The 26515-nt window shown below is 30.3% G+C and overlaps 12 protein-coding genes across 12 annotated transcripts; 6 read left to right on the top strand and 6 right to left on the bottom strand.

Moving 5' to 3' along the window:
• Nucleotides 1-155: 155 nt before the first annotated feature.
• On the top strand, nucleotides 156-1592 carry cubi_03407 (uncharacterized protein; the record flags this gene model as incomplete). Its single annotated transcript, XM_029020420.1, has 1 exon — nucleotides 156-1592. The coding sequence occupies one exon, from the start codon at nucleotides 156-158 to the stop codon at nucleotides 1590-1592; it is 1437 nt and encodes a 478-aa protein (XP_028874864.1).
• Nucleotides 1593-2428: 836 nt separating this feature from the next.
• cubi_03408 (uncharacterized protein) lies at nucleotides 2429-3532 on the top strand (the record flags this gene model as incomplete). The annotated part of the gene is made up of 1 exon (XM_029020421.1): nucleotides 2429-3532. The coding sequence occupies one exon, from the start codon at nucleotides 2429-2431 to the stop codon at nucleotides 3530-3532; it is 1104 nt and encodes a 367-aa protein (XP_028874865.1).
• A 560-nt stretch (nucleotides 3533-4092) lies between these two features.
• cubi_03409 (uncharacterized protein) lies at nucleotides 4093-4863 on the bottom strand (the record flags this gene model as incomplete). Its single annotated transcript, XM_029020422.1, has 1 exon — nucleotides 4093-4863. One exon carries the CDS (start codon nucleotides 4861-4863, stop codon nucleotides 4093-4095), a length of 771 nt encoding a protein of 256 aa, XP_028874866.1.
• Nucleotides 4864-6298: 1435 nt separating this feature from the next.
• On the bottom strand, nucleotides 6299-7519 carry cubi_03410 (ATP-dependent RNA helicase; the record flags this gene model as incomplete). The annotated part of the gene is made up of 1 exon (XM_029020423.1): nucleotides 6299-7519. The coding sequence occupies one exon, from the start codon at nucleotides 7517-7519 to the stop codon at nucleotides 6299-6301; it is 1221 nt and encodes a 406-aa protein (XP_028874867.1).
• Nucleotides 7520-9063: 1544 nt separating this feature from the next.
• Nucleotides 9064-10434, top strand: cubi_03411 (RNA binding domain-containing protein; the record flags this gene model as incomplete). The annotated part of the gene is made up of 1 exon (XM_029020424.1): nucleotides 9064-10434. One exon carries the CDS (start codon nucleotides 9064-9066, stop codon nucleotides 10432-10434), a length of 1371 nt encoding a protein of 456 aa, XP_028874868.1.
• Nucleotides 10435-10872: 438 nt separating this feature from the next.
• Nucleotides 10873-12248, bottom strand: cubi_03412 (40s ribosomal protein s9; the record flags this gene model as incomplete). The annotated part of the gene is made up of 3 exons (XM_029020425.1): nucleotides 10873-11255; nucleotides 11928-12081; nucleotides 12186-12248. The coding sequence occupies 3 exons, from the start codon at nucleotides 12246-12248 to the stop codon at nucleotides 10873-10875; spliced, it is 600 nt and encodes a 199-aa protein (XP_028874869.1).
• A 1081-nt stretch (nucleotides 12249-13329) lies between these two features.
• cubi_03413 (E2F like domain containing transcription factor) lies at nucleotides 13330-14211 on the bottom strand (the record flags this gene model as incomplete). Its single annotated transcript, XM_029020426.1, has 1 exon — nucleotides 13330-14211. One exon carries the CDS (start codon nucleotides 14209-14211, stop codon nucleotides 13330-13332), a length of 882 nt encoding a protein of 293 aa, XP_028874870.1.
• Nucleotides 14212-15074: 863 nt separating this feature from the next.
• On the top strand, nucleotides 15075-17189 carry cubi_03414 (WD40 repeat-containing protein; the record flags this gene model as incomplete). Its single annotated transcript, XM_029020427.1, has 1 exon — nucleotides 15075-17189. One exon carries the CDS (start codon nucleotides 15075-15077, stop codon nucleotides 17187-17189), a length of 2115 nt encoding a protein of 704 aa, XP_028874871.1.
• Nucleotides 17190-17254: 65 nt separating this feature from the next.
• Nucleotides 17255-18163, bottom strand: cubi_03415 (RING finger containing protein; the record flags this gene model as incomplete). The annotated part of the gene is made up of 1 exon (XM_029020428.1): nucleotides 17255-18163. The coding sequence occupies one exon, from the start codon at nucleotides 18161-18163 to the stop codon at nucleotides 17255-17257; it is 909 nt and encodes a 302-aa protein (XP_028874872.1).
• A 929-nt stretch (nucleotides 18164-19092) lies between these two features.
• On the top strand, nucleotides 19093-20481 carry cubi_03416 (Rab GTPase binding protein; the record flags this gene model as incomplete). Its single annotated transcript, XM_029020429.1, has 1 exon — nucleotides 19093-20481. The coding sequence occupies one exon, from the start codon at nucleotides 19093-19095 to the stop codon at nucleotides 20479-20481; it is 1389 nt and encodes a 462-aa protein (XP_028874873.1).
• Nucleotides 20482-20718: 237 nt separating this feature from the next.
• Nucleotides 20719-22227, bottom strand: cubi_03417 (uncharacterized protein; the record flags this gene model as incomplete). The annotated part of the gene is made up of 1 exon (XM_029020430.1): nucleotides 20719-22227. One exon carries the CDS (start codon nucleotides 22225-22227, stop codon nucleotides 20719-20721), a length of 1509 nt encoding a protein of 502 aa, XP_028874874.1.
• Nucleotides 22228-23406: 1179 nt separating this feature from the next.
• Nucleotides 23407-26073, top strand: cubi_03418 (uncharacterized protein; the record flags this gene model as incomplete). The annotated part of the gene is made up of 1 exon (XM_029020431.1): nucleotides 23407-26073. The coding sequence occupies one exon, from the start codon at nucleotides 23407-23409 to the stop codon at nucleotides 26071-26073; it is 2667 nt and encodes an 888-aa protein (XP_028874875.1).
• Nucleotides 26074-26515: the final 442 nt, after the last annotated feature.

A 26515-nucleotide genomic window follows, 5' to 3' on the forward strand; every position in this document is an offset into this window, starting at 1 on the left:
ATTGAAAGTATTGTAGTGTTTGGTTTCTGTCTTATTAAATTAAACTGAACAATTTTTTTAATAGTTCGGATATTTGAATTAAAATAAAATAATAATCAAAGCATTCATTAATTTAGATAGTCTTAAAAAAAGAAGAAGAGAATTAAGAAGAAAAGATGGTTATTAGTAATGCAATTGAGGAAAAAACTTCAAGAATTAAACTGGGTAAAACTGTTTTAGTAGCTCCACTCAGGTTAGAATTATTAGAAAATGACAATTATTACGATAGAAACCAAAGTTTAAGTACAACAAATTTAAGTTTTAATGAATTGTCACATAGGGGAATAAGTAGTGCAGAGAGTTTGGAATATCAGGATAAGTATGTTACACCACCTGTTCTTACTGATGATGAGTCAGATATAGAGAGAGCTAAAATAGTAGAAGAAGCAGCACTTGTTGCAGAAAAGTTGATGAGTTCTCAGCTTTCTAAAATTACTTATGAGTCAGAACTAAGAACGATGGAAACAAGATTTCCAACAAGAGTAAATTCTCCGAGATATTATAGTGGAAAAAAGGAGGTAATGGATAGGGCAAATAGAATGTTAATGAATAAAGGTAGTAATTGTTCAATTCCTGGATTTCTTCAAGATAAGTTTGGTTGGTTTAATTGCGTAGAAAACTTCTTCTCAGCTTGTAATGATGAACAGATTATTGAGGAGAATGAATCTAATGGTGTTATAGAGGCAAGTCCGTACTTTTCACCAAAGAAGAGATCAAGTATGGATAAGAATATGATAATTTTGGAAGGTTTGAAAGCTTTAAATAAAAAAGAAGAGAAAATAATTCACTCAAAAGTGGATGGAAGAAAATTAGTAAAAAAGATTTCAAACACTGACGATCAAATGAAAGATGAGGGAAATGGAGCAAAAACACAATCATCCAAAAGATTAGTTAATTCTGACAAGGATTCAACAGTAATAAAGGAAAAAACTAACAACAATTCAGTTGATACAAAAAAAACTCAGGTTAAAGAGTTGAATAAATCATCAAAACCAAAGAATGAAATATCCAAATATAAAGAGGTAATCTCCGAATCTAACTCATATGATATAGAGAATGATGTATTTTATTTGGATGATGGAGCTGGTTATATCACCTTTAATGCATCAAAGTTGGATTTGAGTGAAATGGAGAAAAGATTTAAGCCACAAAAAGTGGGAAATAAGTCGGAGAAAAACTCTAATAAGATGAAATCGTCCAATTCAAGTCCAAAGAACTCAGATGCTGAGAATCAAAAAGTATCTACTTCTTCAATAGTTAATATGAATTCTGAGACAGTGAAAAAGAGTCCAACTAGGTGCAAGGCTCATCTCTCAAAAAATAAACAAACTAATTCAATGGTTTCAGAGACAGTTCAAAACCAAATATCTTCTAGCAGCTCAAAGAAGGAGTGCAAGAAGAAAGTTAAAGCTCAAAAAATTGAAAATTACTTAGAATTTGGTGGCGCCAAAGGTGAAAACTCTTATTTTAATAGTGAACAGAACATTTTGAACTATTCCACTAATTGTATTAGAGGGAGAATGGACTATATTTCGACGGATGTTTTTGTTTGAAAAAACGGAAAGAAGCAAGGGTAGAAAGAAAGAGAAGGGGAGGGGAGGGGAGAGAGAGAAAGAGAGAAAAAGAATAAGATAGTAGAGTAGTTTGAAAAAAATAAGATGAAAATTAGAACTATAGAAAAAAGGAAAGAAGAGGAAAAATGGTTGTAGGGTTTTGGGATTAGGGAGGAGAGAAAGCTCCTAACCAATTTCATAATGTTAATAGTATATTTTTTTTTCTGCTGATGACTCTCGGCTTCTAATTGTTCTTTAGCTTTGTAGATTTTCTTTTTAATAATATTAAAATGAATTATAAATTGCATGTTTTTCCCGCTTTTATCCCTCATAAATGACTAAATGCGAAACATGCGCATGCAAGTTAGTGTGGGGATGCCGGTATGTCATAGCACATGGCGCCGTAAACTGATCTATAAATAATATAATTATGAAGAAAAGTTAATTAATAATTATAGAGTGATCTTGAATTAGAGAATTAATAGAAGAGGATTAAGGTAATATATTTTTCTTCTTTTAAAAAGTGGAACAAAAAAAGTTATTATTGCTATTGTTTATAAAAGAACAGAAAAATTCTTTTTAGGTATAAACAAACTCAATAGCAATATTTTCAGCTTAAGGAAATCTCAGACAGGCTGAATAAGATTTTGAGAAATCAAAGAAATTTGATAAAGGAGATATATAGACATACTTCTGATAAATAAATAGTAATTGGTGTTTATACAGCTATTAATACAGAATATTTTTATGCTTACAAAAAATAATATTGCATATCTATTGCAAAGCTAAACCAAAACAGTTAAAAAAAATAGTAGTAACACTTTAAGCAAAAAAAGATGAATTTTAGATTAATTTCAGTTATAGTTGCTTTATTGGCAATAGTTCAATTGGGGGTATCAACATCAGTAAGGGAAGTTTTGGAAGGATTTACAAAGTATTTCTATAATTTAAGTTATGACAGGAAACAAAGTATAGTAAGTGAAGCGGTGCAAGAATTACAGAATGTATTCCCACAGGGAATAGATACAATTAGCCTTCCAGAATCTGTTGATTTAGAAACATGTAAGGCTACTTTACAAAAAGCAATAAAACAAAACCATGAATGGTATCTATTAGCTATGGGGCAATTTACACAGTTGAAATTTTATAACAGTTTTTTAAATGAAAAAGTATCAGAAGACTTACAAGAAGCTATTAGTAAAGCTTCATTGGGTAATAATGGTCAAGGTAGCTCAGATTCAATCGTAGTTAATGGTGTTTTATATAATTCTCAACAACTTTCCCAAGTTTTAACTGATGCTCAGGCCTTAAGAGAAGAAAATGTTCAACTTAGAAATGCATTAAGTAGTGTTAGAGATGATCTTGAAAAATCTGCTACGACTATTGAAGAGTTGAAATTGGAAGCACAATCTTCCTTACAAGAAGCTGTTAGAGCAAAAACTGATATTTCTAAATTTGAAAAGAAACTCTCAATATGTAGACGTAATGAATATAATCTAAAGAAGATCGTATATGAAAGCAAGAGAGGAAAGCTCAGTAAATTCAAGTCAGCAATTTCAAGACCTTTCAGATCTTACAGATTAAAGAAAGCTCTTGGTAAGGAAGGTTACAAGGCACATAAGCAAAAGAAACAGGCCGACTCTAAAAAGAGAAAAGAAATGGTTAAGAAGATCAAGAAAGAAATGAAACAATCTAAAAGCGAAAAGAAAAAGAAACTTTTGAATAAGTCAATTAAACCTGGTGAAGATACACCAATTCCTTCAAGCATTGAGAGTTCATTAAAGTCTGAGAACATTGGAAAGAGTGAAGCAAGTAATTCATATTCAATGGAAAACTCAGAGAATTCAAACTCTCACGGTGGACCTTTCTCAGATTCTGAAGGTTCAAAACATGAAAAAAGTGATTCCTCATTAGGATCAATTTTTGAGGGATCCAGCTAAATTCTGTTGATTGATTACAAGAATGATTTTCCATTTATGATAAGCCAAAAATGTGAACAAATAAGAATGATTGATTAAGAGATGAAATCAGTTTAAGATTTTTTTTTTTCATACTACGTTTTAGAGTGATTTTGTTTTCTTATTTAATTTCATTATATCTTTTTTATGATGTGTCGATTTGATATTTTGCTACAAATATCCTATATACCACCAAAGCTTGAATTAATTTCATTTACAAATTTTTAGTAATTAGAACTTTAACAAATTTCAGAGTTCTATTTGATGAATTGCAAATTTACTGTTTATAATAAATTAATTCTGATATTGAATATTTATTTTCTTTTAAATGCCTTTTCCAAATCTTTTGCATGCAATTTTACATGCATAGAATTAATGTGGACAGCAATAAATTGTATACCGGGGTTTAATATTTTTGCATATATACACGTAATAGGCAAGTAGATAGAGAAAAAATGAGTGAAAAGAAGAGATTAAAAAACGGGGAAAATTTTATAAATATAAGATATTAACTAGATAAAGGTGTTATAAGATCAAAAAAATCATTTCTTCTGATTTTTAGAGATTTCAGCCCATTTTTGTCTAGATTTCCTTTTTTTAGCTAGAATTGTCTTTTTAGTTTTAATTAATTTGGATTTATTATCTTTTACTTTGATTCCTTGAGCTTTCTTCATGGCTTTTTCCATAGCAATTTCCTTAATTTTGATTTTTTTTTCTTCTTCTGGCAAACTATTAATGAGTTCCTCTTCCTTTTTAAGAGAGTTTAAGGCATCATTAATTTTTTTAATCTTTGATTCCTTCTTTTGTAAATAGTCAGCAGTACTTGGAGTGGACAAATTGCTATCAACAATTCTACCAAACTCTAAAGATGATTCTAATTGTTGATTTTCATCTGGTTTATATTTAAGAGTTTTTTCAATTCCTTTCTGAGAAGTTTTAACAGTAGTTTTTTTGGAGTTTTGTTTATTTCTTTTACTATTAACATTGTTTTGCCTCAACTCCTGGATTTTGTTAGCTAGCCTTTGTTCTAAATCATTTCTAGTAAGTTTCGAATTACTCATCTCAGAGCTTGCTTTTTGAGTATTTGAGACTGATTGATCTTTGTTGCCGTTTTTATTTTTATTTACGTTGAAGTAATCTCTAACATGACCAAAAGTAGGTAGTAAATTCCTTATCCCAAACTTCTCCCTTCTATTTTGAGAGCTAAGATCTTTTTCATTTTGAACATTCTCGGATGCTAACAAAATATTATAAGGAATATATCCTAATATGGTTGAAAATGAACCTAATTCTTTCCAAATGTTTGCTGTCATTTGTTAATGTAATAGTCTATTACTTCTCTAGAAATCTCCGATCAAGACAAGAATATATTTTCGTACTTTTGCTGAGAGTAGTATTGATGAAAAGATATATGGACAGTAAGAAAGAAAAAAGTCCAGGCTCCTTGTTTTTATTAAAATTTAAATCTTTAGAGACTCAGCGCCAAAATATTGGCGCCTAGTCAGTTTGACAATAGAATACTCCGTGGGAACGAGAAAAAAGCCACTAAATGGTGAATAGATAAAAAGAAAAAAAAGAAATAGAAGAGAATTAACACAATAAGTGGAAGCTTAAATCTCCTGAAGTGCGAAGTAAATAAAAAAAGAAATGCTTTCAAAAATATATTTAGTTTGAAAAAAAAAAAAAAAAATTAACTTGTAGATATCCAGCCACGCCAAATATACTCTTGAAATTATTATTATTATTATTGCATTTATCATTATAATGGCAAGCAATCCTTACAAAATGAGTATTACACTAATTAATATTTAGACGAAGCAAGAGAATGGTGGCTTCATAAAAAGTTTGCCAAACCTTTCCCCACGGCTCCAAATGATATCCATCAATACGGAACATACACCGGTACGCAGGCGATGCACTGTATTAATGAGTAAATTACATGCAGTATATGGAATATATAATTCGAACTTGACTGAATCATCCAATCAAATTTACACACTCAGATTTTGACTTTACAGCTAATTCTGTTCGCTCTTATAATAATGCCAGTATTCACCCACTAATTCATGCTTTACCAGTTAAACCTGTAATATATTCTAATAGTTATTTCTATGTGGATAGCATGGCGCGCTTACATGCAGATATACATGCAAATATTTGGTGAATAAATGACAAGCAATATTTCTTTAATGAAAAAAATGTTTCTTTTTGAGGATAAAGTAGACCGTGGTTACAGTTATAGTCTTAATAAATGGGTGATTTATCTTCTCTTAGGAATTAAAGCCATTTTTTGAAAGCAAGCTGGCTTTCTTCCCCCCTTTCTCTCCGTAAGTATCAGGCTATACAAATGTTGAATATAATCCAAATATCAGGAAGGCGGGCCTTTAATAGAGAATAGTGTGATATATGTCACAAAATGCGAAATTTTGATTTCACCTTTAATTCTAAATGAGATGATGTAAGGAAAAATTGCAACCAATACACTGGAATTGAAATGCTTTGACGTGAAAAGTCATGGACTTGAATATCTACAAATAAACATCGCATTTTAGCTTGAATAACATAGTTATGACTCTTATTCATCAATCTTGTGATATTAACCAAGAGTAAACTAGTCACCTTCATGTTTCAAATTCGAATTTGAGATATTTACTCTGTAAGTATCAAAAAATATTGGCAGAGTAAAGACACCACTATTACATAATATACCATTAACACCAGATTTTAAAAAAAAGACTAGGCCTGATTTTAAGTATATAAGGCAGAATCGATTTGGGCGGGAATTGGTGAGATCTCAGTAGCCAATTCTTTTTCAATTCTATATAAGTTATAGCGATCTTCGTAGGTTATAAGGTTGATTGCAAGTCCGAGATGCCCAAATCTTCCAGATCTTCCAATTCTGTGTAGATAAGTTTCAGAGTATTTAGGGAAATCAAAGTTAATAACAACATTAACGGATTGAATATCTATACCTCTTGTAATAAGATCTGATGACACAAGACATCTACATGCACCGTTTCTGAAGTCGTGAAATACTCTATTTCTGTGAGACTGGAGCATTCTAGCATGGATATAAAAGCACGAACTTCCAAGCTCAGTAATCTTCTTAGCTAGAAGCTCAACTCTGGTTACAGAGTTACAAAATATAATAGCCTGGTTAATTTGTAGTTTGCTGAATAAGGTGTTAAGGCAATGCAGTTTTTGCTTCTCTTCAACAAAGGCATAATACTGAGTAACTCCCTTAAGTGTGAGCTCGTCCATTAAGTTAATTTCATGAGCATTTGCAAGATACTTATCTTTAAACCCTTTAACAGTAACGGGGAAGGTAGCAGAATATAAGAGTATTTGCCTCTCCTTTGGCAAGAATTCTATGAGCTCTTCAATAATGGGTTGAAATTCTGGACTTAGTAATTTATCAGCCTCATCCATTATGAACATAAAACAGCCTCCCAGGTTACATACCTTCTTATTAGACAGATCCAAAATACGACCAGGAGTACCTACTAGGACATGGACCGGGTTATTTAAACGCAATATATCATCTCTTAAAGATGTACCTCCAGTACTAACCATGCACTGGACATTGATGTGTTTACCTAATTGCTTCACAATACTACTAGTTTGCAAAGCGAGCTCTCTAGTTGGAACAAGAATCAAACCTTGAATGATGTTCTTCTTAGTATTAATTTTCTCCAATAATGGGATAACGAATGCTGCAGTCTTACCTGTTCCGTTCTTTGCTCTAGCTAGGATATCTTTGCCTGCAAGAGCCACTGGTATACTTTCTTCTTGAATTGGTGATGGCCTTTCAAACCCTTTTTCGTAAATTCCCATCAATAGCTCTCTCTTTAAAAAGTAGTCCTCAAAATCACTACCCTTGGTTTTAGTTACATCATCCGTCTTGAACCTAAGATCTTTAGGAGGGATGTTCAAATCCTTCATATCATTACTTAATCTTTCAGTCTTCATATCCTACTTTTCAATATTACTCTTTATATGTATAAAGTTATATATATATATATATATACATATAAATATATATATTTTATATATATATGGTACAAGCCCTTTGTTTTTAGTATATGTAGTATTGTAACTTAGTAAATTTTTTTAAACTATTAAGAAATTTAGCTCTATCTCTTTTTATTCTACCTTAATAATCTTTGTAATCCTGGCACTTTATTTTTATCTTTAGACTTTCTACGAGACACGCTTTTTATTATAAATACCTTTATATACCCCTCACCTATAATAAATAACATATTCTGGCGGGCGAAATGACCCGCCTATTATCCAATGATTTTTATATTAAATATTTTGTAGAAAATGTATTGTACAGAAACATTAATTTTAGGAAAGAAATATATACCTTGTAATTAGCTTCGAATAAAATGAATGATAAATATTTTTCAGAATATTATTGATATTACTCACTATTCTTATAGGGTCAATTTATAATTTACCGAGGCAGTGTCCTAGTAATGCCAGACAGATAAATAGTAGAATTTAGCTGGAATATTATTTATTATTTTATAATAAATAGTTAAAAATTGAATATTCTTAATTAACATATTAGAAACATCTATTTTTAATTTGGCCTATAAAATCTTAAATTCCATTCGATTTCTCTCATTGTTTTGCGCATTTTTCTTAGTAATAACCTCGTAAAAATGTAAAAATTAATTGAAAGGTTTTGAAATAAAAAAGTAACTTTGAAAGAAAGGGATTAAATCATTTAAGAAAGTCAAAATAGTTTGTTTATTAATACATGGTTGTTTTCAAAGGACTAATGATCCGGTTTTCTTAGTAAATTAATCATGAATGTAGCTGGCTTCACTGGAAAGATGATTAATAGTTACCATGTGGATTATCTGTGGAAGTAATCTGAAAGTCAAACATAGACAAATTATCAGTAATGAATATACCTTCTGTTACATTTCTCAAGGTAATGGTGAAATAAGATAAAATTGAATTTAACTGGTTCACCCCCCCTATCCTGCAGTTAAGTAAACGAGTAGTATTTATTGCATGCACATACTTTTAAGGAATTAATTTCATGCCTTAATTGTGGAAGAAAAATATATGTTCAAAAATAAGATTTATTATAGCAAAAAAAAATCTGGAAAAATGTAAATGAGAAAGAACAAAAAAATTACCCAAAAGAAATTTTAATTAAAAATTTATTCACTAAAATTTTCCCAAGTTATCTTCTTTAGGTATTGATTACCATTATAATGTGCATGTAAATATTTTTAATTGATTTTGGCGCCAAAGTTTTTTTAATAAATAATGACAGGCAAGTTAAATAAAATGGTATGAGTAATTAATGAGATTACATAAAAAATATTAAATAAATTAAGAAGAATTAAGAAAGAGAGATATTTTATAATCTTAGTTTCTTTCTGGAATGGTATTGTAGGGAAAGTTATGCCTGTTTAAGAAATAGCAAGAAAGTATAACTATAGGTTTTGAATAAACAGGAAATAAATAAAGATAACAAATAGATTTGAAAAATGAAGTTATTAAAATCTAAAAATTCTGGAAACGGATTTGGATATGTAAAGCTAAAGATTGAATCAGAGGACGACATTTGGGAGTTATATAACCTGATTTTATCTGGAGATAGTGTTCGTTCAATTACATATAGAAAAACACATAAGGAAAATACATCTGGTGCAGTTTCTGTTAAAGTACATAAACTGGTAATGACAATCATAGTGAAGAATACTGATTATGGCGGACAGACTTTAAGAGTTAGTGGATTTAATGCTATAGATAATGAATATGTGAAAATGGGACAGCATCACACTATGGAGCTTAGGGTAGGATCAGAGCTGATTTTATACAAAAGAAGTTGGGACTGGTTAGCAAGAACACGTTTGGAAGAGTCTTGTAAAAAGAAGATTGGTGCAGGAGATGATATTTTAATTTTGTTAATAGGCAATGGAGTAGCAAACATGTTTCTTGTTTCATCTCAAAAAACTGTCAACTTATTTACTGTTAATCACAATATTACAAGGGGCCAAAATAATAATCATCCATATAAAGAAAGCAAAAATAAATTCTTTCAGATGATCACTCAAAACTTAATTTCCCATTTAAACTTTGAAGATTTGGATAATATAATATTAGGAGGGCCAGGTTTTTATAAGAATGACTTTTTTAAGTATTTAATGGATTCGGACAATCAAAAAAATAAAGACTTAACTGGTATTTTGAAAAACAAGAGGCATGTTTTTATTATTGCATCAACCAGTAGTGTATTTCAGTCTTCTATTGATGAAATTCTCCTAAATAAAGATTTTCAAGAAAAACTAAAGGATACCAAAGCTTTTCAACAAGTTAAATTAATTCAACATTTTCAGTATCTGCTTGCTACTAATCCTGACCTTGTTTGCTATGGATTAAAGAACACTGAAAATGCTCTGGAAAGTAATGCAATTGAAACACTAATGGTTTCTGATACCTTAATCAGATCTGATTCTCTTAAAATTAGGTCTAAGTTGGCTAATATCACTGCAATGAATAATAATTTAGGCGGTAAAACATGCGTTTTCTCATCAACACATAATTCAGGTAAGACTTTGGAGAATATGTCAGGAATTGCAGCAATATTGAGATTTCCTGTTGATCATTTACAAGATTATGAAGCTGATGATTCAAATCAAGGATGGGAAACTGGTGATGAAAGGGGAAAAGACGGCCAAGATGAGGATTTTGATTGGTTTAAAAAGGAAAAGGATGAGATTAAGAAACACCAGCAATCTCAACAAGATGATAATTGCATTGAAAAACAACTTCAACAAGTTTCAATGGGAGACGATCATTTTCTTACAAACTTAAAAAATGACAAAGAAATTAACGACATTTCCTCTGACAATTAATTTCCTTTACTATTTCTTCATTTGCATGCAAGGGCGGGAAATATACGTAATTTATTTGCATGTACATTAATTAAAATAGTTTTCAAAGTTTTGTAATGGCTAATTAGTAATAGGCGGTATGGTTTTTTTTAATTTGAAATTAATTCTCTAGTTTTATTTTGTACTCATTATTACTTTTTCTTTTTTCCCCTTCTTCTCTCCCTTTCCTTCCCGTTCTAACTTTAAACACAAAGTTGAACCAAGAAGTATATCACACAAAGAAACAGAGAAGAAATTTCATCAAAATTAATATGTATTAGATAATACTAGTTTTTAATATTCCTGAATATTGAAGATAATAAGTATTTTCTCGTGTTTTAATAAGATAAAGAAGGAAAGAAACAATGTGGTCTTTACTCTATATCTAAAAAAATAAAAGAAAGCTTATCCATAAAAAGTTTACTCTTCGTCCTCTCCACCACCACTCTGGTTCTTCAGAGTTCGTCTTCGGACACGGCCTGGACGTCCTCCTCCGAATGGGGAGGTTAGGGCAAAATCAATGTGTTTCTCAGAGTCAAGTCTAACCATGAATGATGGTACGTCAACTATCTGACGTCCAACACGGATGTGGTTCTGTCTGATTAATACACGAGCATGGTGAATACTCTTTGCTAAACCAAGCTTGAATACACGGGTTTGAAGTCTTCTCTCTAGAAACTTGCTAACTGTTAATCCGAGTACATAATCCAATTTTCTTTCATCCTCAGAAAGGAGTCCAAGTCTTTCCATACGTCTTAAAAGGGCCTCACCTACAATATTTAATTGTAAAGTTAATAAAAGGTCTAGCTTGAATTAGTTGGAGAAAAGCTGAGTCATATTGGTCTCGGAAACCTTATAATATACACTTCTTCTTATTCAAACAATTCTATATTACATATCACACACTTCCCATTTATAAAGGGAAAAGTAAGAGTGACCAAAGAAAACCAAGATGAGGTGTGTAAGCGGATGATGAATAAGTAGAAGTGGAGGCGGGTTCAAAAAATAGGAAACTCCTATATATTATATTATAGAAGCTTGGTTGAGTTGGTAGAAACAGAAATAAAACTATTCTTTATAACGAATGGGTGAATAAGGATAATAGATTGTATATGGGGGGAACGGGTAAACTTCAAACGGGAAGTAGGTACCAATATGCCCATAAGGCAATATCAACATCATACTTTGATCGGAGCCACCAACTTTTTCCCACATGTTGGTATTGCATATGATATTTCAACATAAGTTATCCAACTTACATTACTTACAACCACAAAGGCCGTAAAATACACATATGCATTAGAACGTCCCATTCATAGCCCTATATTTCTGTCCTATCTCCCCTATCCTATCCTTCCTTTCCTCTCATATTAAGGCTAAATAACCAAAACAGCCAAATCTCCTTAAGCCATACTGGGGCCACTAGTTAAAGTAGTGACGCCCAAATTATGACCAGACAAACAAGTAAAACTTACCTTGAAAAACACGAATTGGGTCCTTCTCATCTAATGTTAATAAGTGACGAGCAGCTGCTCTGATCTTAGCAAGAGTGTATTGAACACGCCATACTTCACGCTTGTTCTTTAATCCATATTCTCCAATGAGCTTCATTTCAGCATCCAAACGTTCCTATAAAAATATCATATTTGAAATCAAAATTCATTTCTCAATATATACGAGATTCCCTATAATTACATTCCACATAGTATTATAGGGACCTTCTCTATACTTACCTTTTCAAAGGGACGCTTTGGTTGACGAGATGTCTTTGAGTGATTTGTATATGACTTAACCATTTTCTCCTTATATATATAATTTCTCCGTTAGTGAAAAAATTACTGAGTCTTGAAATTGCAATCTCTAGTAAACCTTAATGGTCTCTTATTTTAATCTTAAGCTTATTATTATTGCTTTCACCCTAGTCTATTATTACCTTTGCAATTATTATTTATTTATATATTTATTTATACATTAATTACTTTATATTTCGCGCCTATTGTATTATTTATTATTCATTTATTATATATATTTATATAATATATTATATATATATTGTAAATTGAAAAAAACACTATTTTAATGTCAAACTTTTAATTTATTTCTACATTAAACCTTTTTCTTTGACAAATTATTTATTCCGCTTTGAGACAGGAATTATTTATTCACTGAGACGACCTAATTAAATATAATAAATAGCGAGTTCCCGCCCAAAGTCATACCGCCAAAAACGGGAATTATATTGTGTGAGGTTTGGCAGCCATTCTGAGAGGGCGGGCTGTAGAGATGAAATTAAGAAAAGAATTAGGTTATCTTCCGTTAAAGTTTTTATTCGCATATTACTTTAGATTTTTTGATAGAAAGATATGTAGTGTCTGATGGTATCCAAATAAATACGAGGGTTGAGAACAGAAAAGTTGTATAAACCCGTGTATTGGCCTTCTAATCTCATAGTGACTGTCATGCATGCATTTCAAATTATAACAAAAACAATATTAGAAAAAAAGTAACCATAAAAAAAAGTTGTAGGTAACAGATAAAATAAAAGAAAATTACAGGTATTAGTTTTATATTAGTTGACTAATAGGGATAAAAGTACATATTATATTCACTTTAAAGATAAAATGTAATTATATAAACGAGTATGTGGTAGTTATGGATGGGCGGGATGCCTAGAAACCATGAGCTGAATCTCTGCATGCAAAAGTTAAATAAGCGAATATAAGCAGACATTATGTAATTTACATTGCGTTGTAATGTATACAAAAATGTAAATGAATGCCTCAATATTTTGATTAATTATATGTGATTTCAACAAAGTGGGTTTTAGGTGTTAATAATAGCTGATATAAGGAATGTGTAGTAGTACATCCCCTTTAATTAGTTCTTTAATTCATCAGAAATTGGATTATTTGCATTATTGTTGGCTGATGGCGCGTTTAAATGGGGATGTTGTACAGGCTGGAGAAGTTGGTTTAGGCCAATATAGTCAGCAACATTAATAACATCCTTGTCATTACAAGTGGAAATTCTCTGTCTGACAGTCTCTTGGAGAGCATTAACCTGAGCCTCAAAAGCCGTCAAATAAGCGATCTTGGCCGTTTCAACTTCAGCTCTTGCTTGTTCTTCAGATCTAAGTTCATCTGGGCCACTTGAAAGTCTTCCAGTGTGATCCATTCTGGATCTCTCTACAAGTTGGTCAATAAGAGGCCTATCTGGATTGAGACCAGCCCAGATAAGGTTCTTACCAACCCCAACACTCCTCCTTACAACTCCAATAGCTAGTAATACATTCAAAACATCATAGACTCTTCTCCTAATGTTTTTGGCCTCAGGATTCTTAGAACGGCCTGGACCATCTCCCAATTCCATATTAATTAAATGCTCAGTCATTTCATGGTAAGAAGCTACCTTAATAGCACTAACCTTTTCACATACTCTGTGGCTAAAGACTCCCAATTTACAGCGGTTTCTCATTTGGCTTGGTGTACCTCCATATTCTGGCACGCCGCCGGCTCCACTACCTGCACCTCCGGCATTAGTACCAGTACCAGACAAGTGATGTTGAGGTAGTAATGATAAATGTGGCAAGGATGAGTGGTCAGCAGATACCAATTGTTCACTTGTCCCTCCTGCTGAATTTCCTTGTGGCATTTTAAATTGGCCAGGGTGGTGCTGCTCTATACCTCCCCCAACAGATACTGGATGTTGAGAATATCCACTTGGAACAAACCCTCCTGCTCCCAAGTTTGCGTTATTCATTGCTCTTAATAACTTGTTATTGGACCTGCAAGATTTGGTTGATAATGTTTTTGGTTATTACAATGGAAATTTGGCTCTTTTTTAAGACCGCTCTAGGCTTTTTCTACTAAACTACTTTTTATGTTAGCCTTATTTTTTTACTATCTATTTCCAATTTACTTAAATAATTGTTTATATATAATTATATTACTGGAGCAGTAAATTATATACGTTATTATATCCAAGATATTTGCCGCCGGCGCCAACCAGAGTGGGTTTTAATAATGTTAATAGAGATAAGTTAAATAGAAATACAGTGATTAAGATTGAAGAGAATGAGCACAATTTTGAAAGTTGACTGAGATCTAAACCCGTTTAAGTACTTTATATTGTTTATTTTTCTCCCTTTATTCCTTCCTCTTACTTCCCTGTTGTTTCTGACACGACAGTTTTCTCTTTCTTTTCCTTTCTCAATTTCTACAATTTTTTTTCTTTATTTATTTTTTGAGTTTTCTTGTATTTTTCATTTAAAAGGTAATTTTATTTAATTGATTATTCAGTTAAAGAGATAAACTTTTCTGGATCATTGGTATGTTGGAGATGATTGGAGAAAAGTGGGAGAGATAAAGGGTAAAATGTTATATTAAGTATAAAAAATGATCTTTAGCAAAAAGAGTTAAAAACTATACGCGTGGAAAAGTACCGGTATTGGATCATTTTGTGCATCATGTAATTAACAAGGTTTTTTATTCAAAATTTGACATTTTGGCGCCAAATGAATTTCCAGACCCAAACGAATAAATACAAGAATATAAAAACAGATTCAATAATTTGGATATGAAAATTAAGAAACCTTCAAGCTAGATTTAAGAATATAGATTTCAATGAAGATTCATTTAACTTCCGATGAGATTAACTTGCTGGTTTATCGTTATTTGATTGAGAATGGGTTTGTACATACGGCATTTAGCTTTAATTCAGAAGCAAATGTACCAAAAAATCCATTCTTCACAACCCAGATGGAGAGAGTACCTCCAAATGCTCTAGTGGGATTTCTTCAAAAGGCTCTGCTCTACATCTATTTAGAATACCACACTTCAGATGAGACAGGAGAAGAGATTAGATGTGAAGAACCTTTTTCAATATTTAAGAGACATGAATGTTGGTGCAGACCTTTGGAACAGATCGGATCAAATACGGAAATTACAGAAGCTCAACCTTCTTGTTCAAACTTGGAATCTACCGGAGGAGTGGAAGAGAATATGGGAGTTGACGCCTCTTCTTCTATTGCAGACAAGAATACTACTGCTGTAGAGGACTTAGTGGACACAACAGTACAGCCTCCAACTAAGAAAAGCAGAAAGTCTAGATCTATTAGTTCAAATTTGGCTTTAGATTCAGTAGTCCAGACTAACACGCTTGAAGTACAGCATACATTAGATGAAACCTTAATGCCAAATAAAGATGTACCAGAATCTTTTCAAGACAATCTAATTAAAACCGGCTCAACAGTAGCATCAAAATACGGTTCAGCAGTGAAGGCCAGAACGGATGGAGAAGCTAAAGACAACCAAAATTTACCAGTAAGTATAAAAGGAGAAGATCCAAATGATATAGAATCAAAACAAATTAAAAGTGAGAAAAGCTCTATAACTATGGTAGATGATTCCTCTGAAGTGGCAATGGAGGAAAAGAATATTGGTTCTGACAAAGTTAATATTACTGATATTAACACAAATATTAATGGAGATTGTCTTAACACAGTAGATAGACAGACGGCTGGATCAGTAACTTTGCCGTTATCTGATAAGTTTTTGTCAGATATTCCACATTTCAAACTTTTCAGGAAAGGAGATTGTTCAAATGGAATAAGAGAAGTACAGTTCAGTAAAAGACAAGAATTTCCAAATAAGCTAGTGATAACTTGGGAAGAAGGGTGCCCAGAACTTTGGGAAATCGATCCAAATAGCCAAAAGAGAGATCTAGAGAGTTCAATAATGCTTCCAGTTTCTGAGGGAGGAAATATGATAGCTGGAACAGTGGTAACAATGAGCAATGATTACATAGTAATTGGGTATGAAAATGGAAGAGTGACATTATTTTCTTATAGTGGAAAGGAGCTTACAACGATTAGAAGTAGCCATGATCAAGAATCTCCAATAGTTTCTCTTAAATTGAGTGGATCCAGTGAGTATTTGGCAATTGGGGATGCTACAGGAAATGTTATGGTTTTAAGAATAAGTTTTGAAGAATCATTAGGATGCTACAAAACTCAAATCATTAATGAACATCAACATAATTCAGCAATTTTTGGACTTTGCTGGTGTAGCAATGACTCATTCTTGCTTTCTGGGTGCCTTGATAGGCAAATAACGGTATTGGACATAAGAAATAACATGGTAAAGTCTTTCAGCCAAGAAGGACCAATTCTCTCTATTAATCAAGTAAGCCAAGAAAGTCCTTTTGTAACTTGTATGTTGGAAGGGGTTTCAACAATTCCAGTTTTAAAAATTTCCAGAGACGATGATGATATAAATCTACAATGTACTGCAAAGATTTCTATAGATAATGATCATTTGGGGCTTAAAGAAGATGGCCAAAATACTCAAACTTCGTCTCAGATTAACTTTATTGAGAGCAACATAATGGATGGAGAAGTATTCCATATTGTAGCAACACCATATAATATTTACTTATTTGATAAGCTTTGTAATTTGTTATCCTGTCAAAAAATCACGAACAAAGAGTCAGAACCAAAGGAGATTGTTTCCATCTGTGTTGATAACAAATCCAAAACAATTCTTGTAGGAATTAATGATGGATCAGTAACTTTACTTGAACTTTCATCACTTGATATTAAATCAAAATTCTTAGAGAAGAACTCTTTAATGAAACCAATCTCATCAACTGGAGTCGGATTAGTTTCAATAAATTCATCTGGGAATTTAATATTTGTTGGAGGACCAAATCTACCTGCAATTTATATTTTTGGTTATTAATTTATTAATGTTACTGTTATTATTGTTAATTTTTCTTTCATTTAAACTCTAATTAGTTTTTTAATTCAATCAGTACGTATAATCTTAAACAAAATGCTTATTATATCTTTGTATTCCTGCTTACCTTGGTCTTTTTTTGCCAATTCTCCTATACTCGTATCTTTCTCAAATAAATTAAGAATTTCTTCTGGATTCTTGTAATTCTCAACACTTTGAAACTGGACTTCCAGTTTTGAGTTAGGCCTTTCTTTTCTTAGTTTTCCAAGTAAAAACAACTTCAGGTAGTTTACCTTTACATGTATTGGAAGTCTCAAATTAAATGTTAATATATTACTTTTAAGCCTAAATTGTTCAGCATTCCCTTCTATTGGTTTAAGCAAAACACCAATAATTTCAAAATCTTTAGAATCTGAATCGGTGATTGGCTCTTGATCTTCGGATTTTGAATCAACAGGTTCTTTCTGATAATCCAATATATTTTTAAATTGCTTAATATTATTTGAAATAAGTATTTCTTGGTGTTTTTTTTCAAATTCATTAGCCTCAGGAAACAACCTGAAAGTTAGTGTGTCCATAATAGAGTCGTTCCTTAGAGATCTTCTGGATGCAATGTGTAACCTGCATTGAGGGCATTCTCTTAATCCAATTCTAACACATTTTTCAATGCACTCTCCACAAAATCTATGCAAACAGTCCTTGACAACCATTGTTCGCTGAAGAATACTAAAACATATCAAACAGTTAAAATCAGAGTATAAGTCATTTTCTCCCAATGTAGTTACTGTTGATAAAATGCTTTCACTTAATTCATAATTATTTTTAGTGGCTTCCCCTTCTCTTGTGAACTTTCTCTTGGGGCAAACTACTTCAAACGCTTTCAGACCTTTTGGAATCTCTATGGAACTCACTAATGAACTGTAAGTTGGATATTTCTCATAGAAATCCTCATTTGCAAGACTAGGATTTAGATCCATTATTAATGCGAATTTAATCACATTTAAATTTTACTGGCATTATTTTTTGATTGAGCGGGATATTAATCTAGCAAGATTATTTGGGTCCTGCTGAGATTAATAAATTCTGTGCATGCAATAAATTACTGAGAAAATTGAGGAAATTATTTTTAATTTAATCCTTAAACTTTTTGAGTGGATATCTGTTTCTTGTAAAATAACTCTTGATAGTAAATATTGTTAAGAAACTTAATGAATCTTTAATTCTCATTTTATAACCATTTATTTTTGGTTTGCAGTATTTTTATATTAATGATTAAAATATTTTCTCATTTATTAAAATCTGTGTACATGCAATTTTTTAAAAAATTTTGTAAATCTGTATACCGTTGTCCACATAGATTTTGCTTGCATGCAACAAATAATAATGACGTAATAAATTGCATGACAGTGTAGAGAGAAGAGAAATTTCTACTATTAAAATGCAAGTAAACGAAATTTGAACTTTTGAAAAAATTATCTGATTTAGAATTACGGGGATTAATTTATTTTACTCAACATATTAGTTTTAGTACAAAACTTAATAAATGGAGAGGTTTGTCATCTTTCAGAGGAGCAGTATTAATTGTACTTAAGTTACTCTATCTTCAGTTTGTGAATTTAAAAAAGAAAAGAACGAGCAAATTTCGTAAATCAAAAAAAGTAAATGAAGATAAGAAAAAAATTTTGTTGATGGAAATAATTATAATGAAAAAAGAAAAGGAATTGGGAAAGAATAAAAAGACAGTTGGGATCTAAACAAAAAATCATTCTTGGCCTCTATTTGCTTCTTAAATTCTTATTCAATTTTCAGTCTTAAGTAACTAAATTTCGTTTTACTATCAAATATTACATACAATTTCCCGCTAAAAAGTGCGAACCCACAAATATAATATAGAATTAGTATATTGATGAATGATGTAAAGAAAAAAGAAATGAAATCAATGGAGTACAGTGATTCCATGGCAGGGTCTCCAAACGATTTCTGCAGAACAGATTTGGATGGAATAGAGTGCAATCATGAAAGCCCAGAGTTGGGGGTTGAAATTGGAACTTCTGGGGATTTAGTTAATTCTAGAACATGCGAAGGCTTGGAAATCAAGGCAGGAAGTGAAAGAGGTAGTTCAGATAGTGTGGAGAGCCAGCAGACAAGGAGTATTGCACCTTACAATAGATTTTTGATATTGTTAAAGGATAAAACGTGCAGTGAAATAGTCTTTTTAATTGCAAAGTTTGTACAACAATATCCACGACTGGATGAAGGACTACTAGATTTAATTTACGGTGAAAGCAGAGAAAAATTTGATCTAGAGAAAATCATCAATGGGAATGAAGATATAGGCACTAAGGCTCTTGCAAATATGCTACATTCATTTGTAGATTTTTGTGGGAATCTACTTAAAGAAACCAAAATTTTTGAGAAAGTAGGTAAGGAAGAAGAGGAGAGAATATTTATTATAGAAGGTCTTGAAAAATTGGTAACGACAAAACTATACAATGTTTTATTTGATGCAGTTTCATTTGAGAATGATGATGTAGACCATTATTTGTTTAGGAAGTTGAAAGTTTTAAAAACTTTTGTGAAGCTTGACCACTTTGATATTTCAAAACAATACGTTGAGACTCTTCAATCAGATAGTTTATGGCTGGATATTTGCAAGAACGAGTTGTATAAGTTTATTAGGGTAAAGTCCCCAAAAGATAAGGTGGTATTAATAGTAAATATATGCAAGATACTTTTATCATATATGAATAATATTAATAAAAAGAGTTTTGAAAAAGATCCAAATTCACGAGAGGGAGGAATTCCGTCTCCTCCAGCTGCAGATGATTTACTTCCATTATTAATATTCTGCATAATTCAAAGTAATCCAACAAAAATTAAAACTCACATAGAATTTATTTCACTATTCAGAAATTCTATTTTACTGGTATCTGAAGATTTATATTTTTTCACTCATTTTTTTTCAGCAGTTACATTTTTGGAAAAGTTAGATGGTAGACAGATACAACTTAATATAGAAACTACTCAATTTGAGGAGCAATTTAAATTATCAGAGAAGAAATTATTTGGAAATAATCTAATGCATTTATTATCACCTTATTCTGATTCTAGAGTGAATTATCAAGAAAAACAAAATAAGTTTGAAGAAATTACAAATCAAATTTCATCTCTGAAGTTTAATTTTCAAAATTATACTTCGTCTGATGAGTTAAGAATTGCTGATATACCCAAATTATTTCAAGAATATAAACAATTGTTGGGTCTATTTAAAGAATTAAAGCAAAATACAGAGTAATAATAAGCCCTAAGTTTCCATATTAAAATGAATATAACTTATAAAGCTTATTTGATCAGAAGTCTTAAAAAACAGTCATTAAAAAATAAACAAACTTTATAATTTATAAAAAATAAGCTAATCTTCATGTTAATAATAATAAATTAGAAAATGAATAATTAAGTAAAAATATTACAAATACATGAATTCCGGATTGGTAGCATCTCATCAATTCATAATTTCTTATTGTCTTCGTGGTTATATTTTGTCAGACAAAGGAAATTGAATTTTTTGCTTAAATATTTGAGCAATAATAGGGAACTCGAGAATGTTCTTTGGTTTTCTCTCCATCCAAAACGAATGGAATTTAAGAAAAATAAATGAAAAGAGTTCACAAAATATAACGAGCATATTTACATCATTTTCGGTTTTATAGAAGAATTGAATAATTCGATGGTCTCTTTGATTCAGCCAATCTCTAAGCCAAGATGTAATGTTAATCCCTGTAACCGCAAAAGAATACCAATACTTTGAATTACTTGATTCTCGATGAATTAATTTGGATTCAAATGGATGTGCTAAGCTAAAATATAATAGACATACAAGTGCAAGTATACCAACTCCCCTAAAATCACTATATGGTTGATCACATCTTTGAAAGCCCAAAAGCTCCCATTTAATATTGGTTTCTTTGGAAAAATAGCATCTCCAGAGTGTATTTAATAAGTCATTATGACTCTGTTTTTCAGGATCAAAATTTAACTTTGCAAGTAAATTTACCAAATACCTGGATTTTGTCGCATTATGGATGTATTTAAGATTTAATCTGAGTTTTTCTCGGAAATTTATTATATCTATTATTCTATTCATTTTTACTTGAATAATGGTTTCAACACATTTATCAATTAAAGAATTGTTAATATCACTCAATAAAAGGTCAGTAACAAGTTTTGGATTGGCAGAGTATATTTTTCTAGATTTTATCAGATATTGTTCAATAAAATATGGATTAATTGGCTCAACATTAACAAGAAGCTCTATTTCACATGGTTTTCTAAGAATTCTTCTAGTAGATTTTGCCATTTGTGATATTGGTTGTCTAAAAAACAATTTAGGAACTGGAATATGATAATATTGTTCAGATAAAGCTATTGATGCTCTTGTTTTTCTAATTGAAGATTTACCAATTGAAAATTGTTTATCATTTTGAAATATTACCCATGGAAGAGATTTTGAAAATGTTACTTTTTTTGGACAACATCTATTATTTCCAAATGTTTGAGATTCATTATTAAGTAGTTTAATATTTTCTTGGGTATTAATTCTTGCATTGTTATTGAGATATTCACTATTATAAAGAAATTCATCAGAACAAATAATTTGAATCATATAATAAGCAGAAAAACGTTCATCATTATTTAAAATAGGAATTTGTACTTGGCTCAAAAAACATCCTTCATTCAAGTTAAAATCTTGTGGAATTGTTGACTCTGCTGAATGGATTTTTGTACTATACAAAGAATTTTGGTTATTATGTGATTCGTTTGTATCTTCTACATAATTCTCTGAATAAATATATGGTTTATTATTAAAAATTAATCTAATATTTGTTGGGACTATCCCTCCAACCTCATAAGAAGTTAGAAGTAAATTATTACCATCATTTATATTCGCACTGTCATCACTACTTTTTTTATAATCTAACCTATATATAGGTTTATTTGAGTCAAATTTGACATTACTGTTATTAACATCATCAAGTTCCATAATTATGTTCAATTTTTATTATAAAATAAAACCTACAGCTTCTGTGATCTTATTATGATCAAGAGTTGACAGTTAAATCAATTTCATTAATGAATGTCTCAGTATTTCATGTTATTATGAGTACTCAAACTGAATCTTGAAGTCTAGGTTGGTGCAAGAGGTATAATCCTATGCGAGATTTGTCAAATCCTAAGGGACTTTACTCTTTTCTTTTGTGCCAATTTTATTCAATTTATTACAATTCAATGAACTTTTCAAACCCTTCAAGAATATACCCGTATTTTTTTTCCAAGCTTTCCTCAAAAGCCCGCCACCTGGTTGACATTTTTTATTTACTATATAATAAAAATACATTATAAAGAGAGCCCAAGAAAAGTTACACATACACTCGGGTGGCGCTTTTGGCGCCAAAATTTTGTCTACAGGTGCATAAAGAAATTAAACAGGTGAAAAATTTTCAGTTTTTGATAATAAAAATGAATTAATGAAAGCCGAGAAATTATTTTGGTATTTTTCTTGTTATTAGTTTTTTTAGCTTTTTGTGAATAAAAAATAATTTATAATTAATAAGGTTGCCAGAAGTGTAAAGTTTATTGCTTTGAAGAATATTGATAAGAGAAAAGAAGATGCTTATTGATTTTGGAAATGAATCAATTTAGTTGAAAATTTGTTTCATTTTTTTTAGTATTTGAAAAAGAAGTGTTTCTCTGGCTTATTGTTCTCCCTTTTCGAATAAATTGTGCCAATACTAATTTTCTTTTTTACTATAATATCTTGTGAGTTTTTTTTTTCTAGTCAATATAGAACAAGACTGGTTCGGTAAAAAAAAAAACGATCTTAGAAATATATAAAGTTTTCCCCCATTTCATCAGCTAAATACACGAATACATATTCGACTCATTTTCTTATTTTCCTAACTAAATAATAAAAAAAAAATTTAATTTGTAAATAATAATTAGAAAAAGTGGAAGGGCTAAAAGAGACATTGAATGCATGTAAATTATTATTTCGTGGGGGAAAACAATGAAAATTAAATGGCGGGCAAAGTGGTCAAAAAAAAAAGTAAAAATAATTAACCAAGAGGAAAGAAAGTCGAGATTTTAAAAAAATAAAAGGAAATAATAATAATCACCAAGACAAATCGAGATAAAAGTAATGTAATAGAACAGCAAGGTTAACATGATAGGTAAAGTAAAAAGGAAATCAGATGTGAAGGACTATGAGACCCCTAGAAGACATAGCATTGGGAAAAGGATGGAAAGTAGTGAAATAAGAACTCCAATTATTTTAAGTTCTAGAACAAAAAGCATTGAGAAACCTGCACCCAAGTCAAATTATGAGAATAATGCTGTGAAAAATGAACATACCGGTGTTGGGAGAGTAATTAAATACTTACATGCGCGGGATGCATGCATGCAAAATGACGTGTCAAAAGTTATGCAAACATGCGAATTAAAGAAGTATGCAGCCATATCAGATGGGTGTGGGAAGTTAATAAAATTATTTTTTCGTGGATTTACATATTTTGTATTTATTTTATTTATTTTATTAAGTATTTTATCTTTAAATACATTAATTGAGAACAAGTATTCTAAGCTTGTGGAGATTTCAGAACTTATAACTTCAGTAACCATACCATCTGTGGAAGATATTTATTACTTTAGTAAGGAGTCTAAGGAGTCTGTAAAAGAAGCTTTTAATTATTTGAGTCGAAACAAGTTAGGTTCTGTCAAAGAAAAGAAAAAAGCTGAAAAAAGGAAAAATCAGCAAATATCTGTGTTATCAAAAAACCAAAGAGATTATTCTAAACTGGGATTCCAAAACAGTTCTTCTTTTAACTTGGATCATGCTACATTGTCTGTAGAACAGCATCATTCTATTAATAATCCCAATGAGAATTATGAAACTCCTTGGAGAAAAGAGTTAATTGAGAATTCCAAGAACAGTTCTAACTATAAAAGTGGGATTCAAGGTAAGAAACAAGTAAAGAATTATTCCAGGAATTATAACCAACAGCAAGAAACGTCTAATCAAATAAATAACCAATTTCATTTAACAAAGTTAGTGGAAATAATATTGGATCAAAATCTCTTAGAGAATTATTTAGATGGGGAAAATTTGAGTATATTGGAACTATTATGTTACAAGAATTTTAGTTTTCAGGAAGGAATCTTAGGAATGTATTATAGAGAGAAAGATGAACCATTATCATTTCAAAAGTATTTTGGAGAATTTGAAAAGAAAAAAAATTCTGAATTAATTAACAAGTTGGAAAATAAAAGAATTTTTGATTTATTGGGATTTGAGAAGCAATATGAACTCTATATTTCATCAAATAATAATTATTTCATGAATTCTATTAAAAATCAAACTCATCTTGGTAATATATTTAGAGTTAGCAGAAAAGTAATTGTATCTTCTGGATATGGTAATGAAGAGATTCGTGATTTTTGTCAGTTAAAAAATAACTGGATATGTACAAAGTATGAAATGTTAGTCTTTAAACTATTGTTAGAATATTATAAGGGAACTGGGGATACTTTTATATCATTCTTTTTGTGGCAATATAAGAGGAAAATTGTTGAAAAGAATTTGTTGGATAACATTCCATTCTTTACAAAAAATCAGATTATGGTTGTGAATCATTTATTTCCAGGTTTATTTGAATCATTTCAAAATTTAACAAATAGTATATATAATAAGATTGATGAATTTGAGAAAAGAAGAAAATATAATAAATCTAATCAAAGTAGGTATTACTTTGAAAATATTACAGAAGAAGAGATTAATTGGATTATTTCTTTAGTTTTATCCCATTCTCTACAGGATAAGGATGGAAATATAGCTTTTGTTCCATACTTTAACATCATTCCTCATAATAGTCAAAAATTTAGTGATTGTGAAAAAGGTCAAACAATATTACATCATCCAAATGAGTTATCTTTTGACTGGAAATTCTCACAAAATCTCACTCATAGATGTAATCATAACCATTCTAATCATCTTAAAAAGGATTATACTATGATACACTCATTCTATGGTCATTTAAATAATATTAAATCGGTTGTTCAGTATGGGAAACTTTTGGATAATAATGAGTACTCAACAGTATGGTTTATAAGAAAAGACAAGAAAGATATTAATGGATTTAAAATACTATTTGGTACAAGTAATATTCTAAATAGTATGGATTCCCAGGCCTATAGGGATTATCTACCAACCTGGTTGTTGGATTTATCTGAAACTAATAATTCAAAAATTAGGGTAAATATGGAAAACCAATTTGTTCATTATATTTCAAAAACTAAGAAAATTCCAATTATTAAGAATAAACATGAGTCCAAACTCAAATATATTGATTGTAATGAATATATATTTTATAATGGAGTGGGTTTAGGATTCGGAACTGTCCAATTTTTAAAATCTTCTTCAGTTGGAGGAATAAATGGATCAGTTTATGTGTGTTTAAGAGAGATTATTTTCAGAAATTATCCAGAAAAAAAAGAAAAACTTAAAACGTTTACAAGCTCTAATATTAATACTTTAGCTAGCATTCCAATGGAAAAAAAGGAGGAGATTCTAGCAAATATTATGCATAGTAACTGTGGGAAAAGATATACCCAGTTGGAAGATGTAAAAAATTTATTAATTCATCAACTTAATCAAAAGCTTCCCAAAGAATTAAAAGAAGAAGACTTTAACAAGTTTCCAAGTCAAACTAAACAGGAGATCAGAATTAACATTAAGCTTTTATACTCTACTATAGAAGAGTTAAAAACCATGAAAGAGTGTGTTTCATACTTTGAAAGACTAATACAGATCATTTCTCGGAACAGATCTGTTTAGCTAGTTAACTATGGCTATAATCATTTTTGCTTTTAATTAGTTTGTCAACACAATTCAATTTGGTTGAAAATCTAAAAATGCAAAAAATACTTGAAAAAATAATAAGTTTTGGCGCCAACCCCATATAAATAATATAAAATATATTAATTACATATATATTATTTATATAATTAATATATATACATATATATATATATATATATATATATATATATACTAATTAAATAATATATAATAATTATTATATGTATAAATTAAATAGTTAATAATTAAGTTAAAAAGCAATATATAATTAACAAAATAAATAAGAAGTAGAGTAATTAATTTCAAGATTGGACATTATTAAAAGATTGATTTAAAGAGTGAAATATAAAGGAGAGTTTTGTTTTTGTGGTAAATGGATGTAAGAACAGTTAACCACTAATTAGTGATAACTCTTTGG

This window comes from Cryptosporidium ubiquitum (genome assembly GCF_001865345.1).
Source record: "Cryptosporidium ubiquitum isolate 39726 chromosome Unknown contig_3, whole genome shotgun sequence".
Taxonomy (NCBI): Eukaryota; Apicomplexa; class Conoidasida; order Eucoccidiorida; family Cryptosporidiidae; genus Cryptosporidium; species Cryptosporidium ubiquitum.